Raw genomic sequence first — 19538 nt, 5'->3', positions numbered from 1 at the left:
GTTGGATTTCACTGAAAATGGTGGCCTATGGATAGATTGCAATAAAGTTAACATAATGTGCTACTAAAGATGAAAGTGTTGCACTTGGGAACTTTTTACATATTGGTTTTTGTTGCCGAGGAGTCACTTCAAATGGCTAGTGTCACCTGACCCTCGGCTCATCAAGTGTCCCACTGCTTGAACAAAGGATAATCACTCCTGCGCAGAATTAAGTTCTGCAACCCCTTGCTTAGGGGGCTAAAGACTTGCATCAATGTCTTTGTCTGGGTCTGTTATGGATAAAAAAGGGAAGGTTCAAGGACTGTGGCACAGATTACAAGTTACTCATTAAATTCTGACCCTTATGTAAACACCTGTTTACGTGTTTGAAGGTATTTAAATCACCCCGTAAATATCGGAGGCGTTAAATACCTGAACATTTATTACATTTCGAAAGGTCACACCTGTCAATTTTAAAACAGGCAAAGCAACAGTATTTACTGTACCATACGGATTTTGATGCCTTAAAAACCCAAAATCTGCATGTTATTCCCAAGGGAACTCGTAATAGGTGCAATTTATTGCACCTGGTAAATACCGAGCCCTGTGGTATCGTTATTTACTAGGTACGATAAATAACACCTACATTTGTAATCAGACTCTCCCTCAGAGTCAAAGTTTGTTTGCGGAACCCAAATGAGGAACACTTAATAAAGGTAAATGCACATTTTTGTAGATGTATTTTAAAGGCGAAATAACCTCACATTCCTTGGTGAACCTTCAAAAAAGGGAAAGGAAAGTTCCTGTGCCATCCCGACAGGAATGTAATGATAATATACATTTTCTAAAAAGGCAAACAATAAGACATGCATTACTGACTTTTAGAAAGGGGTCCACGTCTATAACGGATCTCGGTGCAGGCCTGTCAGCTGTGTTTGTGTGTTCTGGAGCAAGAACCTGATGCACGGTCCGCTGGATGGGATTTCAATTTATAAGAACCGATTTCATACATAAAACAAAACATTTTCCACAGGAAGGGGAAACACAACTACTTGGTATCTGGCAAGGTCTAGGGGTATAGCCACATAAGCTCCCTCATTAATACGAAAATCTCAATCAATACATTTTGCTAAATCCCAATGAGATCACAGAACTGGAGCACGCTCCAAAAACATACTCTTATCCACCCTGAACTGTGGCCAGAGCCAATTGTCTTGTTTATGAGATAAAGTTTTGTTGACTTCTGTTTCATAGTTAAAATGTGTACATATGCCCAGTAATACATTAATTTGACTGTTTTGTGAGTACATTGACATCTGTCACAATTTCTTACATAAATGAAAAAACTGGGGATAAGGCGTGTAATTTATAACATGTGTTCCCTATTTTAGGAGCCTGAGTTGTCAGAGGATAACCCTGCATAAGAATTTGTTCTCCTCCTATGTGCTCAACTCATTTTTTACAATACTCCACCTCGCGGTGGTCGTGCCCAATTCGGACCTTGTGAAGAGAAATCCGGTGAGTCGTTTAATTTTATTCAAATGTATCCTCTAAAATGCCTGAGAATTAAATGAGTAATCCTGGAGTATTAAGCCAGTGTCGCAACTATATGGTGCACACCATGTCCTATATTACAATCTGATGAAGTGCTTAATTTGTAAATGGATGAGTGCTGGAGCTCATTGCTCTGCCCGTGCTGTAATATTTAAAAGAGGGGCTCCGAATACCAAGGCTATGAAGTCTTGAAGTCCCCTAGGCCTCATTAAACCACTAGCAAGTGCTGCTGGCTCTTTGTGTCACTCTAGCCGGTTCTTGATTTCTCCCTTTATGCCATTTTTTCATTTTTTTCTTCCTCTATTTTTTTTTTATTGTGGGGCCTATTTACAAGGGAATTGTGCCACTGGAATGTTGTTCCGGCAGCGCAAAGCCCACCTCTGGACACAGCAGTTTCCCAGCCAGCGCCACCACAGGCAGGGAATCTTGTGTTTGCTCCCGCAAAGCAAGAGCATTTTTCAAAACTCCTGCCAAACTTGACCAAACACAAACTCTGCCCTAGACTTTAAAAATGCTCTCGCCAGCTGGGAGTACACTTTTATTCTTTTCCCTGCCCATACTGATGTGGGCAGGGACACAGGATGATATATTGACCCCGCATTATTAGCTGGTATCTCTGGACGGGAGCAATGCCGGCCTCCGTACCATGGTGAGAGCTGCTGGGGTCTGAGGGCTCTAGGTCTCCACTGCAGCCCGCAACTTGTTGTTTGTGGGTGCCCTATGGTAAATGTTGGCCCCGGGGGATGGGGTTCCTGCGGCCATAATATGCTTTGGAAAAAGGGGCCAAACAGCCCCCATCTCTTTTAAAATTAAAACCGTGAGCTCTTCTTGGATAAATACACCAGCAAGTTTTCATTCCAGCCCTAATGCTGATTTCACAGAAGTTAAACTTTTCAAGGGAAGCACTCACAAAATATACTTAGCAGGTGCCCTCGTTGAATCTCCATTTCTGTAGAGGACAAATCATCCTAACGTCTTGCGCTTGGCTAAGGCAAAGCAAGTGTGCTTTCTCTACAATGCCACCTTGAAAAATGACCTGAAATCCGTGCTGTAGTTGAAGCATCATTGATTTATTGCAGCGCAGTCTCTTCTGCAGTGACTTTCTAAGAAGAGTACGTTCTTTCTTGTCATCTCCTGGCCTAAGAGCAGAGTCCATGGTACTCCCTTTTAAATACTGCTGAGTATGCAAATGAGCAAAATCACCTACAATCTCTGCCGGTTTGACACCGCTCCTTCCTTGTTAGTAGGCTGCAATGTCGTTTCCAGCACCCAGATGGACAGCTCCAATTACCAAAGTGATCCAAGCGGATTTCCTGCTGATTTTGATGGCACATTCCTGATGCAGAGGAATATGAGAACATCTCCACCAAACAAAGAAGCACTTCATATAATTAGGAGGAAGTACCCTTGCTTGGTGGATGTCTGTACTCTTGTTCTATTCTCTATATGAGCATTTGTTATGTCTCTGATTTCTATATGAAGACGCTTGAGAAACAATCATATTGCCAAACTTACATGTACACAAGGTAACTGTAGACATTACCTTGTGGTCCTTTACACAGCTGTAGTCTAGAGTATGCAAGTAAACACAACCAAAGGTTAAAATAGCATTATACTTAGGTGTGGTGAAAAGATCTGCATTTGTTAAAAAAAATAAAAAAGAATAAAATTCACTGAAAACAACCAAATATTTACGTAATGCTATGGTTAGATGTGATAAAAAGATCTTTTTTGTTTAAAGAACCATAGGCTAAAGTGACATTATAGTTAGTGAATATGTCAGTAACAACAATAATCCTTTACCCCTTCGATGCTCATGACGGAACGGTTCCGTCATGAGCATCGGTTGGGCTGTGCTCATGACGGAACCGTTCCGTCATGACCACACCCATTTACATTGGGGCCCAGCACCGGCGGTAAATCTGAACCGCACGGAAGGTGTTAAAAAAAAAACTGAAATTCACCAGTTATAGTGAGCAGATCTAACTAAAACATGTGCCCCACCATGCACTGCATGCATTGCTTATGACCTCAGATATTACATCACTCAAGACATGGTCCATAACATAATTTATGAAATCACTGATGATATCTCAAATGACATCATTGATGACATCACTGATAGCATCATACAAGCTTTTTTGTACACATTGCTCCATAAACAGGTATAGCGTTAGAACTATGAAAGTAAGAGCAAAATAGTTTAAAATACTTAAAAAATATTACTTCCAATAAATGTCCCTAAAATCAGGGATCTAATTGCATGTATTCATTTGAGACACTGAGAAATGTTGAAAAATATTTGTTTACATTTTAATATTATTGTCAGGTTTTTCATGGCATTTGTTGTCTGTTTTAACTGTTTTAATGGCTCTGATCTTGGTTCTTAAAGCTAATCAGAACCCTGACTTGGTTCGCCCCAATGTTGCGCATGCCCTAAACCCCCTTTTCCCCAGAAATTTAGATATGGAGCATTTCTGCTCTCTCCTTGTGCCGGCTCAATATGTGCTGCCAACCACTTACACTCTTGTACCATTGTGCAAGGTTACCTGCATTAAGGGCAGGTTTGGTTTTGTGCAAGAAGGGATTCCCTTCTCGCCCAAAAAATTCCAGAGGCACATTCCTCATTCTATGAGTGCTGCAGAATGCAGCACACATGGAAAGAGGAAGGAAAGAGGAGGAAAAAATAAGATATTTCCCCTTGTTAAGCCTGTTGGGTAGGCTCACCATTTCTGTGTAAACCCAGGTTTACAAGTATTTTCAAATCCGAGTTTACATCAGACTTCATTGGTCGATGTAAGCCCATGCTCATGCTTCAGCCATGTAATGCCTACCCATCTCTAAGTAGTGCATGGCAGCTCCATTTTCCTAAATTGCATTACTTTGTATTTACTAAACCATGCAAACCTATGCAAAGTGATTTTGTGATGCTTAGTAAATGCAAAAAATGATGTTGTGTCAAGTCAGCTCCACCATTGTGATGAATCCATAATGCAAAATCACAGTAAATCCGGGCCTCAAATTCTGCTAGATCCTTGGGTGCTGAGGCGGGACCCTCTCAGGCCCTCTGCGTATGCACTCATCTTCAGCATGAAAAAACTTGTCTCAAGTCTCAAGAGGCCCATAGCAATGCATGGGGAGTCATTCCTTATTTGCGATTACTAATTTGCTAATCGCAAATAAGGATGCGATTTCAAGGGTGCCAGGGGTGTCCAAAGGACACCCTGTAGCACCCCTGAAATGTAAATATAGACTGATGTTGCGCACACACATTTCCAAAGGACATGTGTGTGTAACATACAACTTTGAAAAATGCACTAAAGTGCATTATTCAAAGTTTTCGCTATTTACCACGAAGTCAGACTTCACGGTAAAAAGCGGCCAAAATAAGCGATTTCGCAATTCAAAAATGGTTCATGAATTGCATTTAAGGAATCTCAAATAGAGATCCCTTAAATGCAATTCCTCGTAATTTAGCGATTTCGCAATTTGCGATTTTTGTATTTGGGATGATGAATCCCAAATGCAAAAATTGCGCTCGCAAAGGGGCAGATTCTCAGAATCTGGCTCTTTGCGAGCCGATTTTACAATGATGAATCTGGCTGATAGACCTGTGACTCAAATGTCCTGTGATGTCCTATATGACCGAAAATGTGAGAGTAAGGACACTTTGTAAACACAGAGATGGGCTGGGACAGAAAATGGTCCTGTGCACCAAAATAAAAGTAGCCAGCATTAGCGAATCAGATAGCTATAAAAAGTGAACCACATTTGCAAATCAGGGCAGTTTTGAACTAGTAAAGAAAAGCTGTATATATGTTTTGAAATATATGAGTGACTGAATGTATTTGTGTTTCCTGCTGGGAGTGTGTGGGGTAATATCAGAGAAAATAGTGGCCCACCAGACAATAAAACAGGCCTATAAACAGCCGAAAATACTGTCCACATACTGACCAATCAGACCAGCCATTCGGGTACCGTCTGACTGCCCACAGGCCAGTCTGACCATGTGCAAGTGCAAAAATATTACTAGCACTTCACAATGCTACTGGGCCCTTCCTCTCCGGCTGCCTTGCACTCTGGGTGGCCCTTACTCCTGCTGAGCATCCCTCATGGAGTTTTTCTAGCCTTCACTTTCTGCTTCTTCTCCCAGTATCAAAAGTTTCTCATTTTCCTGTGGCTGCAAAGACAATGGGGCCAACTCATGAAGGTTGAATGTGAGTTGTAAAGTTACTAGTTCGGAGTCTCCACATTAGGGGCCATATGTATCATCAAACTATTTTGCATTTCCTAAATAGCGAATTTTAAGGACTCGCTATCTAGGAAATGCAAAATGGTATGTATGAACAAAATCGCTTTTTATTTGCAAATCCTTTAGCTTCCTTATTTGCGAATTCGCATTTTGCGAATTCGCAATTAAGGAATAATTTCCAATGCATTCCTATGGGCCAGGAGGCCCATAGGAATGAATGCAAAATAATTCTCAAATTGCGAATTCGCAATTTGCTAATCGCAATTTGAGAGTTATTGCAAGGGTGTCTCAAATACACCCTGCTGCACCCCTGAAAAGAACATGTGTGTGCATATGGCGCACATACATGCCCTATGAGCATGTGTGTGCATCACATGCCACCTTTAAAAATGCCAATTTGTGCATTTCTGGAAGAATTTGCAAGTTACCATCAACTGAAAGTTTGTGGTAATTTGCGAATTCTTACACAAAATTCGCAAGCTAAAATTGCTAGATACAGAGCATTTAAGGAATCGCAATTTTGCGATTCCCTAAATGCTATGGAAAAATAAGGAATCGGACAAGTTTGCAATTCCTTATTTTGGGAATGTTTCATACATTCCAAAACGTGCAAAACGGCCGTTTGTGAGTCGCAAAGGCCGAAATTCTGCAAATTTCGGCCTTTGCGATTCAAAAACGGCTTGATACATATGGCCCAAAGTTCCTGAAATGGGCCCTATGAGAATAAAGTTCCTTATTGCATTCTGGCACGTTGCAGTTGCGATATTTACCGGTTGGATGTACCAACTGAAGGTAAATAATTCTTTACTAATGAATTACTGAAAATATTAGAAACCGCAAGTACTAGAATGTGATGCCGAACACATGCTGATATGCTCTGGTATAAAACAAGTACTGCTCCATTTGCTGATCAAAAAAAGTAAGGAACAACAGCCTCGGCTACGCTTTCATATGAAAATGGACGACCAGTTGAAAATAGAGCAGTAGAACAGAAAATGTGGGAGTTGTTTCAAAATGCCAGTATTTTTCCTGAGCACTTCCCTTTCAGTTTTACTGCGGCCAATACCTCCAAAAAACAAGTAAGAAAATGTCATTGCAAACTGTTAATTAAATATATCGTTGCTTGGAGTTCTCAATTGAAGCATTTGTAAAAGATCAATCTGTTTATCAATTTATGAAGCATTGTATTCTGCTCTATGTGAATTAGACCACGTCCCAATCAAGGTGCACATTGTACTCTTCATTGCCACCACCATGCAGCGATCCCCACCTTTTCCATCCCACTTAAAGCTTTGAATGCAGGCATAGTCCACAGACTTGTCTATATCTAACTAATATTTCCAGGGACTTTTTAGCAGGTACACACACACGGAGACATACACATCTCATTCAACACACACAAACACACTTCCTGTCTTTCCACAGCTTACATAATATTTTTTCATGTTGCAGTAAATTATTAATTTCGAGTAAGTTGTGTGACTCAGTCTACCAATCTCACATAAAAAAATACATTGCACAATTTACCTACTTCCCTTTTAGCACACATGCCAAGTTACTCACGGCTGTGTCGCATGCCATAAAAGCGTTCACTTACAATGATTTTTGCTAAAGAATGCCACAGAAAGAAATGTTGTGGAAAGAAAGATCTAGATGGAGATTTCTTTTAATAAGTTTTCCACAAAGCATTCAAATAATGAATCTTTATTAGTATTGGTGCTTTGCACTAATAATTTCAAAGGGCAAATGCGAAGGATGAGGGCTGTGTGAGCCCTAAAGGAGAGGGACCAAGTGCAAATTAAGAACATGTTTGAAGGACAATATTCCAAGTCAATACCATAAAGGATTATTCAAAATAAAAATCAATACAGAAGGCAAAAAAGTAATGAGTTAGTCATATTAAAATCAGCATCAATATTACATAAAAAATAATTCAGTTGCGAAGAGTCATAACATAAATTCCTTATCCATATTCAAAAAATAGTTCAGTAATGAACTAACATAAATGTACACAGTCAATACAAAATATTTATCAGCAGATAGCTTAACGTGGAGACCATCGGTTCAAAAGCAACAGTCGTATTATAAAATTATAAACCAGTCAACATGGGTGGGGACTGGTTGACCTGAAAGCAAATAAAAGGTCTGGCACACATCCCAGAAAAGGCACGTTTTATAGTTTCGGAGAAATGGAAAACAACACTGTTGATATTGTATGAAGATGTACATGAAGATACATGGCATACACCACTCAACATCATAAAAATTGTACTACATAAACAGGCTCTTAGGGATCACTTAAATTAATAAACAAATTATAATCCCATTACCCTAACAACAAGGGAACTGACATTGCACTATTAATAATAACTAAACAATAATTCCAATTAAAATTCATAGAAATACAGTTGTAGCAGCAAGCAACAAAGCCTTGACTATTGCAACATACAAGAACATCTCGATATAGCCTCCTCCTAAGGAGCACAGTTTGATATAGTGCAAGAAAACAACACCATGAAATGAATTCCAGTCTGATTATTTCATGAAAAGAAAAACACAGAAGAGAAAAAAGCATGCATATAGGAACTGGTTTGTGCAACCTTAAAAGTCAGGTTTTCTTCCGCTGTCTGTACAAATAGACAAAGGCCCAGTACATTCATTTTGTGGTCTAGTTATGCTAACTGAAATAAATGTAAAACACATTATTTTCTAAAAGAAATGTCATATCTTAACAGTGATCTTCTTTACAGTGCAACTTTGCTCTTCTGCTGTATTTGAAAACTCGTCTGTTCTCCTTTGGTCCTCTTTGGATTATTTTGGTGGCTCACGGATGGCCAGGCATTGGAGCAGGTTTCACTGGCTCCTGCTACCCATTATGTCTCATAGACCTAGAGTTATGTGGGCCTGATCTTGATGTCCTCCCCAGGGAATCTTCAGAGGGATAAGAGTTTACACATATATTCTAAATACCTTCTGTTTCCCTCCTTTACCTGTGTCTCAAAACTGCAGTGGGTTCCTGTAGATAATTTAGATTGCATAGAGGAATGGGTACTGTGCTGGGTACCAACTTTCAGTTTCAGTTGGTCCAGTGCAGCCTCCAAAAGTCTATGCCACTTTTGGTCCAGAGAGAGGGAGCCTGCTATGCTGGTTTGTCACAGGGTTGCTGCTTGACGCATTATTACTGTGGTGCAGATTTAACATATTTCCAGTTCCATAGATCCGATGAGGTTTGGACTTATCGAGAATCTTTAAGTAACCCAGTTGCTTATCACTTTGCATCATGTTGCTTTCCTTACAGTATGTTGTTTCCTTGGGGGGCTAACCTCGCTCGATCTCACTGATGACTATACCCAATACCTGTTAATTTGAACTATCAACATTCCAGTTGTTTTCAGGATGCTTCTGACATTTACAGGTCTGAGCTCTGTTAGTTGGTCTCTACTTAGCTCCGTAAGTTTTTCCCAAGGTTTTGGGTTTGGTAGGGCATTTGGTCTATTGCTGTGCCGGCTGATTTCTATCTGCTTCCTCGGTCAACAGGGAACAACAGGATGGCCAGCTTTAGCACCAGAGGCTTGCTCCCTTTGGTTTTGAGTGGAAAGATAACTATCAGGCACATGCATTAATATTGCATTTTGCGATTCCTTAATTGCGAAAAATAAGGAATCGCAATTAAGGAATTGCAAACTGCAATGCATCAAGAAATCGCTATAAAAATAGCGATTTCTTAAAATTCCTTAATTGCGATTCTCTAATTGAGAATCGCAATTAAGGAATACTTCCCCATTCATTCTTATGGGCCTAGAGGCCCATAGGAAAGAATGGAAAGACATTCTTAATTTGCAATTCACCATTGAAAATTCGCAAACTAAGAATGCAATTTCAAGGGTTCAGGGGTGTCCAAAGGACACCCTGTTGCACCCCTGAAATCTGCTTAGGAGTACATTTTGCACACTCACATGCCCCAAGGGCATGTGTGTGTGTGAAATTGAACTTTGAAAAATGCACTTTAGTGCATTTTTCAAAGTTTTCGCAAATTACCATGAAGGTCAACTTCATGGTAATTTGCTCCTCTTATTTGCGAATTCGCAAATTTTTAAAATTTGATGCATTGCATTTAATTAATCTAAATTTGAGATTTCTTAAAAGCAATCGCAATTTAAGAAATCGCAATTTTGCGATTTCCTAAATTGCGAAAATTACTAAAATGTTGATGCATCCCAAAAATGGAAATTGCATTCGCAAACGGCCGAATTTTGCGATTCGCACCGTTTGCAAATGCAATTTCCTTTGATGCATGTGGCTCTATGTGACTTCATACGTTTTTTCTCCCAGGGCACCGGTACCAGACGATGGAGCACCTCATTCATTGCTGGTGCTTTTTCACTTGTTTCTGGAGGTTCTTCAGTTGATAACAGTTTACTGGGTTCTGTCATGGTTGCTCCTCTTTGCCCTTAGATCGATGACATTTGTATCCTATCAGCTTCACAATTAGTGTCAGGTTCCTCTGTCACTTGATGTTCTTATTCATCCCTTCAGACACTCTCCTATATTCTGCTTAGGGCCTACAAAATACCCTAGTGGGGTTTTATATGCAGGGCTGTTCTTGTCCTTAGCCTATTTGACTCAAAGAAACCCCCTTTGCTACATATTCTATCCAAAACTATGTTTATTGTGAATCACAGTGTTGTGAGGGATCTGTTAGATATCATATCATTAGATTTAGTTTCTTCCTTTTTGAATTCCTTAGGGATGAAGAATGGTGATAATATCCCAGACTTGGTTCTTTCTGTGAAATACTTCCTTGGTTCATATTCTAATACCCTTGCTGTCAGTTTTTCTCTTAAGGGTGTTGGGAGACACTTGCCCTGTGACTGTTCACTGGCCGTTGTGATAAGTTGCACTCAGACAGCAATTGCATTTGGACAGCTCATGGTCCTCTTAAACCTTTTTGCCATTAGGTTTTTCAGTGATTCCTTGGCCTATACTGCTAGAGATGTCTTTACTAGACAAATGTAGGGCTGTCAATTCAGCCTCTTTCATTATTTTTATGTAGCCCTCTACAGCCTATTTATATGGTGCTTTTCCACTGCCTTTATATTTTGCTCTTTTTCATTGCATCCAGATTCTTAGGATCAGAAGTGTCCTCTGTTGGGAGGATTTGAAATATTCTTATGTATCTAAGGACTGGGATGAGTAGTAATCTTAATTTCTCAAAGTCTCGGTCTTTCTCATTGCAGTCCTCCTCCTCCCTGTGCCATTTTCTTTATTGGACACCCTTGAGTCAAAATGTGGCTTCTTCTTGGTTTGAGCATAAGACGTTGACCTGTTGGCAAAGAGTGGGATATAAAGATAAGGGTAAATAGAAAGCAGAAGAAAGGCATACCTGATTGAGATAGGAAAAAGTCAGACTTCCCATCTATAGATATATATAGCACTCTATCTCTAAGAGGCTCACTGCCTCACATATGAATAAATGAATGAACAGGCAACATTGGACAATTCTCTTTAAAAATCAGCCATCCATATTGCAAGGGCCACTATACCCTTATTTTTGGATTGACACATTTTCGACCCACAACAATTGTGTGGTGTGGTTCTCGCTACAGAAGACACATACGCAGTGACAGAATAGGACTTGGTCAACCTTACAGGAAGACCCTGTGTGCATATGACATTTGAGCTAAACATTCTGGATTGTTTTTTAAGCCTTGAAAAAGTTACCATGTAACGAAACACATGTCGGCTGCCGATCCATCGCTCCACAGGAGGGTTACTGTATTACATCCTCCACCCCTGCAATACTGTGTCATTGTAAATTCATGTTTTTGTAACTAAGTTGAATCAAATGTATTGAGAATATTGCTGAGTGCTTGTATCCTATATAAATTAAATGGAACTGTAAACTGCTTATTGCTCCTTGCTTTGAGTAAGATAACTTTCCACAAATAAATTAATGAACATGTCAAAGTGCTGAGGTTATCTATAGCATGTACACTGGGTTCAGTTGAGCCATAGTGGATTGACACCTGAGGTAGTGGGGTGTTTTGTTCTTAACCTCGAGGGGCACCAGTACTATATGCCAGTTTTCAATTTACACAAAAATTGATGTGCTACCATTGAAACCACGTGGTACAAAAGGGGGTGGTGATGGACGGAGCATCTGAACCAATCAAACACTCACACCCAGTCAACAGATCTGGGTTTAATCCATCACCGTTCTTTAGCCCACTCTGTTTCTGTGTTTGATTGGTTCAGATGCTCCGTCCATCACCACCCCCTTTTTGTACCGCTTTGTTCGCCATAAGTTGGCAGGGTATGCTCAGACGTGAGTCCCTTGCTCACTTTGCCACTGGATTCAAGCAAGCCTGGCTGAAGACGGCTGTAATGCCAGAAACCGGTCCTAGGAAGCTTGTTTCCGGTCCAGGGAAGGCATGGCTTGGCAGTTCGGGCTGGACTGTTCCCATGAGGCCATGTCTGAACTGGGGTTGCAGAGTGGGCTAAAGAATGGGGATGGATTAAACCCAGATCTGTTGACTGGGTGTGAGTGTTTGATTGGTTCAGATGCTCCGTCCATCACCACCCCCTTTTGTACCATTGAAACCACGACTGCCGTTTGTTGATTCTTGTATAGTTTGAACTCCTCCTTGCTAGATTTGGTGCTAGCTATAAATGGTTTGGGCCTATGATAATACATTCTTCAATTTGTACACTAATGTATTCAATAATTGTATGAGGAAGTTGAAAAACTATGTGCACAGTTTCACAATCGAGAAGGATGCAACACTCGTCACACAGAAACATAAGAGAGTACTTTTGTGTGTTTGCAAAGAACTGCCAGAACTATTAGAAGCCCTACAACTGAAAGGACATGCGAGAGGAAACATACTCTTCAGAGTGGATCACTCACACAGATCTAGCTCAAAAACAATGAGCTGTTATGTTTATGAGTGGAATTTAGGATCTTTAAGGGTGGAGGTTCTGAGAGACACATGAGCAGGTATGACCACCGTCCGGTATCAGCTGCTGGCCTCAGAGCAGGTGATAGTAAATACATTCCATCAGGTTGTGGTAGCAGATAACCATGAGAGACCCCACCTGGTGGCTCTAGTTCCCTTCGATTGGGGCTCTGGGTCTCAGGTTCTTTTAAGGTACCTATGAGCCCTGTTATGCCTTTGGATTGATTGCTAAGGAAAGACTTTGAGTGCCTAGATAAAAAGCAGAGCTCTAGTCACACCTGGAAATGTTGGGGCTGCCTGAGTGGGCCTGCCTGACCGCTTGGTCCATCCATGGCTACCCAAGAGGAGAGTCACGTAGGCCTGGAGCCTGGAAGAATGGCTCAGGCACCTGCAAAGAAGGAGAAATGCAGGGGGTGTGGGAAACCTTGCCCTGAAGCTCCCACAGTATCAGTGGATGGGATGCCGGTCAAGTGCTTGTGTTCTCTCCATTAAACATGGAAGAACTGACATGTGCCAAATTGGCATATTTAATTTACTTGTAAGTCCCTAGTAAAGTGATACCCCATGTACCCAGGGCCTGTAAATTAACTGTTTGCCAGGCCCAGACCTTCCTTGTTAATACATATAAGCTGCCTCTAGGGTAGGCCCTGAAAAACCCATAGGGCTGGGTGCAGTGTATTGGAAAATCTGAGCATGTACTTTTAAGTTTTACATGTCCTGGTAGTAAAAGACTCTCAAATTAGCTTTTCACTACTGCAAGGCCTACCTCTCCCCCAGGATAACATTGGGTTTCCTTATTATATTTAATAAGAGATAAGTTTCAATTGGAAGTAGCTAGACAGGTCGAGTTTGGTGTCTAAAGAATTATAATAAATAGTTGTCTTTTATGATAAATTTTGATTTTAAGTCACATTTCTAAAAATGCAGCTTTTAGAAAGTTGACATTTTTTGTACTAATAATTAGGTGCCTGCAGCATTTCCCTTGGTGACATGCCTGGGAAATAGAGGCTGTTTGTCTATATGTATTCCTCTTAGACAGTAAGATTAAGGGGAGCTAGGTGTTGTCAGGATGGGCCACTCTAACTTCATGAGGGGGAGAAGGTGTAATTTACCATACTTGCATATCACAAAATGTCTACCTGAAAATATTCACAAAAGGGTTTGTCTCTAGTCTTTTGTTTCCCCAGACAAGCTGGGGGCACGGACAGGGAGGAGTAGGATGCCTAACACCTCAGGGGGGTGGAAACCCCCAAATCTCTTCCTAATTTTAAAGTGTGTACCAGGTGTAAATAATGGACCCTCAGACTCAACTCTTTAGTACACATCTTGACCTCTGAAAAATGCAGAAGAAGGACTTCTGTGCTGCTTTGCTGCAAGAAGGACTACCACTCTTGTTCCCTGCCTGCCCTGCTGTCATCCTACCTGGGTTAGAAGGACTGGGCCTACTTCTTGAACCCAGGACCACCAGAGTGACTCCAAGGGCAAGTTGGCAGGCATCCTGATCAGAAACTCAGGGACAGAACAGGCTCCAACAACCTTGTACCTTGTACTAGGACTCTTCCAGCTGTGAGTGGAGGGGATATATATGTTTTCAAGCAAAAATATAGCAGGCCCCATTCTCATTAGTCAAAGCTGACTTTAAGCACAGATAAAGATTAGACCGGTGAACAAATACCTTTGGATTCCAATAAATATCATTGCTAAGTAAAATAGTGATTTCTCCACTGGTATGCCCTTTTACAGAAGGTTTGCTACACAAGAGAAACAAAAAAATTCTCATACTTAAAATCAAAACCTACCCAGGTTTATTCTTGGAAACAAAAAATTAATGGCTTAAGGCGCTACAAAATTCAATTTCATATATGCTTATCCTAAGCCTGATATGTTCCAGAATATTAGTTTATCCAAAGGGCTAACTCCGCAGCATCAAAAGCTTTGGAGTGTTTTTTGCCCCATTCAGTGTGCCATTAACCCAACTACAGCTTGATAACTCATCTCTCTTACAACTCTCCTCCACATGACTCTACCTATGGATATGGTAATGTCCTTTAAATTGACAGACCACCTTCTCCACCCACCTACTGTATCCAATATTGAGCTATCACAATTCAACTTAGTACTTGACTTGACAGAAAAAACATAAATTCCTCTATTTTTTAAGTAATCCACATTCCCTTAGATCAACATTACGCCAATCTTAAAGGTAAATGTTACCCTTGAACTCGGAAGAGAGGCATAGGGGTCTATCAATGTCTTTGCTTGTTACCAAACTCAGGGCCTCATTTTTTCCAATAATTTGCTTTTAAACAGAGAGACAAAATCCAATGTATTCGACCTCAGATATTTCAGAGTTTGGGCATGGGCTTGTAATTTCTGAACAATTGGGCACCACATCTGGGTGCGAAGGAACATTATTCAACATTTCAACATTTCAACACTTATTCGATGATCAGGCAATGCAGACTCCTCCGGGATACTTGCAAACCTTAATTTTTCAGACCTACATTTCATATCACGTTGTTTCCTTTTCTTTTTCCACATGAGACGTTTTGCACCAGAAATCCCAGAGGTAGCCCCCATCTTTTGCGAGTACCCGTTTGAGGGTGCTTTAGGTAAGAAACCATACCACCAGAAGATGTTTTCCCTTTATTAAAAGCCTGAAAAACAGATAGGGGGATCTCTGTTGCTTTGACCCCTTGTTCATCCTGTCAGCACCCCTGAAACAAATGTTTCAATGAATACACATCATAAGCCTCCTGTTTGGCACCTAGTTTTTACATTTGTTAACTTGGAGGATGAAACCCAGAGACTGTCAGGCTTACCCACCTGAATACCACTTGCTTTTAGCCCACCTTTCACTAGCATGTTGGCTTGGGTGACCTATAATTTCACCACTTTCACCTTTTATCCCTGAATTTACCATAAAACAGAGGAGGTAAGCTTTTGGAGCCCCAGGAGTTGCTTTTAAAAACGTTGTACCGTATTTTCAACAAAACATCTTAAGCAGCCGCGGTCAGCAGTAGGAGTTCCTGCAGGGCGGTGACATGGGGAGGGGGAGGGGCAGGGTGGGGGTAGTAATGTATGGATTACAGAGTTTAACAGGTAAGTAAACATATAAATAAATAAAATAAAATAAATAAAATGAATTTCGTTTCGCGCACTGCATCGCATTTGGTGATGCAGTGCGCGCAACGAAATTCGTTTTATTTATTCATATGTTTACTTACCTGTTAATCTCCGTAATCCATACATTACTACCCCGCACCCTGCCCCTCCCCCTCCCAATGTCACCGCCCTGCAGGAACTCCTACTGCCGACCGTGGCTGATTTTCAGGGTCAAGACAGGAATACGTTAAATTAAAACCACTCGATGTTCATCATACATGGAACTTATAACAGTACAGTTCCTCAAACCCAGCCCTTTGAATTACAATTGAGATGAGACAGGCTATGACCGTAAGAGTCAAGACGGGAATACGTTAAGTTCTAACCACATTAATCACAACTGACCGCCTGACCGCAGACCTTAAAAAACTGGGAACATGTAATGCTGAATTGCTAGAAAACATTTGTAAAAAAAATAAAAGCAGATCTGATCTGCCTTTTAAAATGTGCCTTTTTTAAAAGGGGCTAAGGTAGGACTTTCTTGATACCTCATAAAAACTGCAAAACATTAAAAAGTGCATCATGTCCGGTGGAGACTTCCCATAGGAGCCACAGGGATAAAGACTCTGGCCCCTGTACGCAAGTGGACCAGAAGATAATGAAAAAGGTCCAATCGAAACCTTGTCAGTAAAACTCGATTGTGGCTGCTATTAAGCCATAAAAGGTAAGGCTTGGTCGATGGCACAGCTTTCAGTAAAGAATGCCTATGCATGCTGGGCTTCCTCAACTCCACTTGTTCCCTGTCCAGCTGCTACTTTTTAAATAAGTTCTGCTTCACCCAACACTGGTCTCTTCAACACATTTTTTCAGGGTTGGTAAATAGGTCTGCCCTTCCCAAACCCATAAGGCAATCCCTGACGCCAAGAATTACAATAACAATAATGCAGAGAGAGGCAGTTACTTACAATGTCCTTACTTAAAGCTATTTCCCTCCTAAGCCACAATTTCATCCACAAAGATAGGGGACGATAAGACAACACGTCAGAACAAGCATTTGCAATGCAATAGGTCTCGCATTATTAAAATTTGAGCTATTGGCATTGCTAAATAATGTAACACCAACAGCTCAAACTTTAATAATGCGAGACCTATTGCATTGCAAATGCTTGTTGATTCTGTTTTCAGTAAAAGACAAGTGTCTAAATAAGCATAAATGTGAAATGAAATAGTAAGCAATTGCTCTTAAGTGGCATATTAGTTTGCTTTGGGTATTTGAAGTAGCTTGTGGCTAGCTCCAAGGATAAGCTGGAGGCTTTAAGAAAAATGCCTGGTCTGGAGTCCCCAGCAGTGGCGTCACTAGGGTTGGTGTCACCCAGTGCGGGTAACTCATGGTGTCACCCCCTCACGACTTACCCCTTGTCACTTCCTTTCTCTGCACACCCATCTTCCCATATTACCCGTACCCCATTCCCAGTTCCCATTGCCAGACTCTGAGCAGTCCCTGTGTGCCCCTCCTCTTACCTCCAGCACCCACACCCTCCAGCAGTCCCAGTTTGTCCTCTGCACTCACAGTTTGTCCTCTGTTTCAGCCCACAAGTCCTCTTTCAGCAGTCCCACTATCGCCTTCTGCCCACCCCCTCTCAGCAGTCTTGTTTCCCCCATCTATGCACCCTACCCATCATGATCTCTGCAGTGCAATAGGAAGCGCGCCACCCTGTGCCCAACACACCCCGTCTCCACTCTGTGGTCTGTATGTGCGCCCTTCTGCTCCACAGAACTCCCCCCCTGAATACACCTAAATTAAAAGAAATCCCACCTTGGGAGTAAAATTAACCCCAAAATAAAGGTACATTTCGGTTTCGGAGTTGCTGTACTTTGGCCCCTGCAAACTTGTTATACTGATTATAAACGTTAATAATCAAAGATCATTTGTAGAAGTGCTTAGATTGTCACACCATTAAGCGAAGTTCTACCATAAGAAAACACAAAATAGCAATTTGTCCCTTTTAAATGATGTCCTGCAGGCTGGGGTTCCCTATTAGAGTACTCGCCGCACAGATAGCATGGTGGGTTGTGCGCTTGCTGCACAGATCTGTCTGCCTCCCATGTCACCGACTGAGCCGGCCACCCTCCCAGTGCTTGAATAACTAACAACATTCAGTTACGTATTAACAACGCGCACTCGTGAATCTCGTGCGGGCAATTGTGCATGTGGTGTCACTGCATAAAATACCCCCATTTTTATTATGACACCGATCAGACTTGAGTTATTTGGGGGGTACATTTTGCTGCAAAGTAAGACTAGCTCAACGGTGTGGTGTCTGGGGCAGGGAGGGGCGTGCAGTTAAAACCAAATTAAAGGGAACATGTACTTGACAGTTCTCAGCAGGCTGTAAAGTAGGGGGGGAGCACATTTAATTTACATATATTCAGAATCCCACACATATTACTTAGGACAATGCACGATCATGTGGGACACCAGTGTGCACTAGGCAGAATGATCCCTGGTTTTTAAAAAAATCTGTTCAAAGTTTGGGGCCCCAATTGCTACCTGATTCCCCGGTTTCCTCTCAGGGGCCCTGGCAAACGACCTAAACAAGAAGACCCTCAAGCTTGGTGGGGGGCGGGGGCAATCGGGTGGGGGCAGTAAGTTGAGGTATAAAGGGGGCGAGACACTAAACACACATATTATTGCATGTGGAAGCTGCGGGGGTGGTCGGTCCACTGCATGGTCAGTAAGTCTGATTACCAGGCACACCTCTGTAGTCTGTACGCAGCTCGTTTGAAAGCAGCGACCGCGTGCCTGAGCTGACCGGCGTCTGGAACTAAGGTGTTTAAACCCAGAGTGATATGTTTCTTTACTGGCCCAACTCGCGTGTCGTCATTGCCAATCTATAAAGGACACACCACAAACAGGTATTTTAAGCGCAAGGTGCTAGGATCGCCTATTACGATTGTACTCCTTTTATCAGCACCTGCAAAGGATATGCTGAGCCACAATTGAAAGAACACACACTACTCTGCAGAGGTTGCACACCAATCGACGCAGCATTTGCCCAACCCGCAGAGATATCTTACAAATCATCCACGCACCGGAAGCATGCCTCACATTTTATAATAAAACGGCTCCTGGAGGAAAAGGATAGCCTGCAATCAGTGACCGAAAGGAAGTATTATTTATATCCCGCAGACAATACAATACGTTTTAGAGCATTATAGAGAGTGCAAAATGCGTGCACTATATTACAAAGGTCAATGTTATGGTTAAAAGACTCTTTTAATGTTATGGCATCTCTCGCCCCGATTATATTGGGGAAAACACTTAACTGTCACTCGTAAAATCCATGTAGGCCATCACCAATCCCTGTGCACCTTACCCAGGTCCACTAAGACACAAAGAATATCTTACAGAGAGTCTACGAGGAGACACTAAAGCCCTAGCGTCCAGAGGCGTTTAAGCCAGCAGTAGCCGCTGTGTGGCAGAGAGTGTCTTCTTGTAGTTGTACCTTCTTTTGCGGGGGGGGGGGGGGGCGTGGAAGGAAGGGGAAGGACTGGTTGTTCTAGGAGAACACCCTTTCTATGTATATAACTGCTTTTATACAAATATGACTTAAATAACAGAAATGTTTTCAGCCAGAACAAACATTTGAAAATATGCCGCTGGACTTATTCATGGTCTTGGTCTTCACACA

At 41.6% G+C, this 19538-nt stretch overlaps 1 protein-coding gene across 1 annotated transcript in view; it reads left to right on the top strand.

The window, feature by feature from the left end:
* LOC147688983 (calcitonin gene-related peptide type 1 receptor-like) overlaps positions 1–19538 on the top strand; it is a 2326554-nt gene that overhangs the window by 1399531 nt on the left and 907485 nt on the right. The window contains exon 9 of the mRNA XM_086941876.1: positions 1371–1497. Within this exon, the coding sequence (XP_086798002.1) occupies positions 1371–1497 (127 nt within the window). The remainder of the gene's footprint in view (positions 1–1370; positions 1498–19538) is intronic.

The sequence above is a fragment of the Lissotriton vulgaris genome, chromosome 10 (genome assembly GCF_964263255.1).
Source record: "Lissotriton vulgaris chromosome 10, aLisVul1.2, whole genome shotgun sequence".
In the NCBI taxonomy this organism is placed as follows: domain Eukaryota; kingdom Metazoa; phylum Chordata; class Amphibia; order Caudata; family Salamandridae; genus Lissotriton; species Lissotriton vulgaris.
This window is presented reverse-complemented; position numbering and strand designations above follow the sequence as displayed.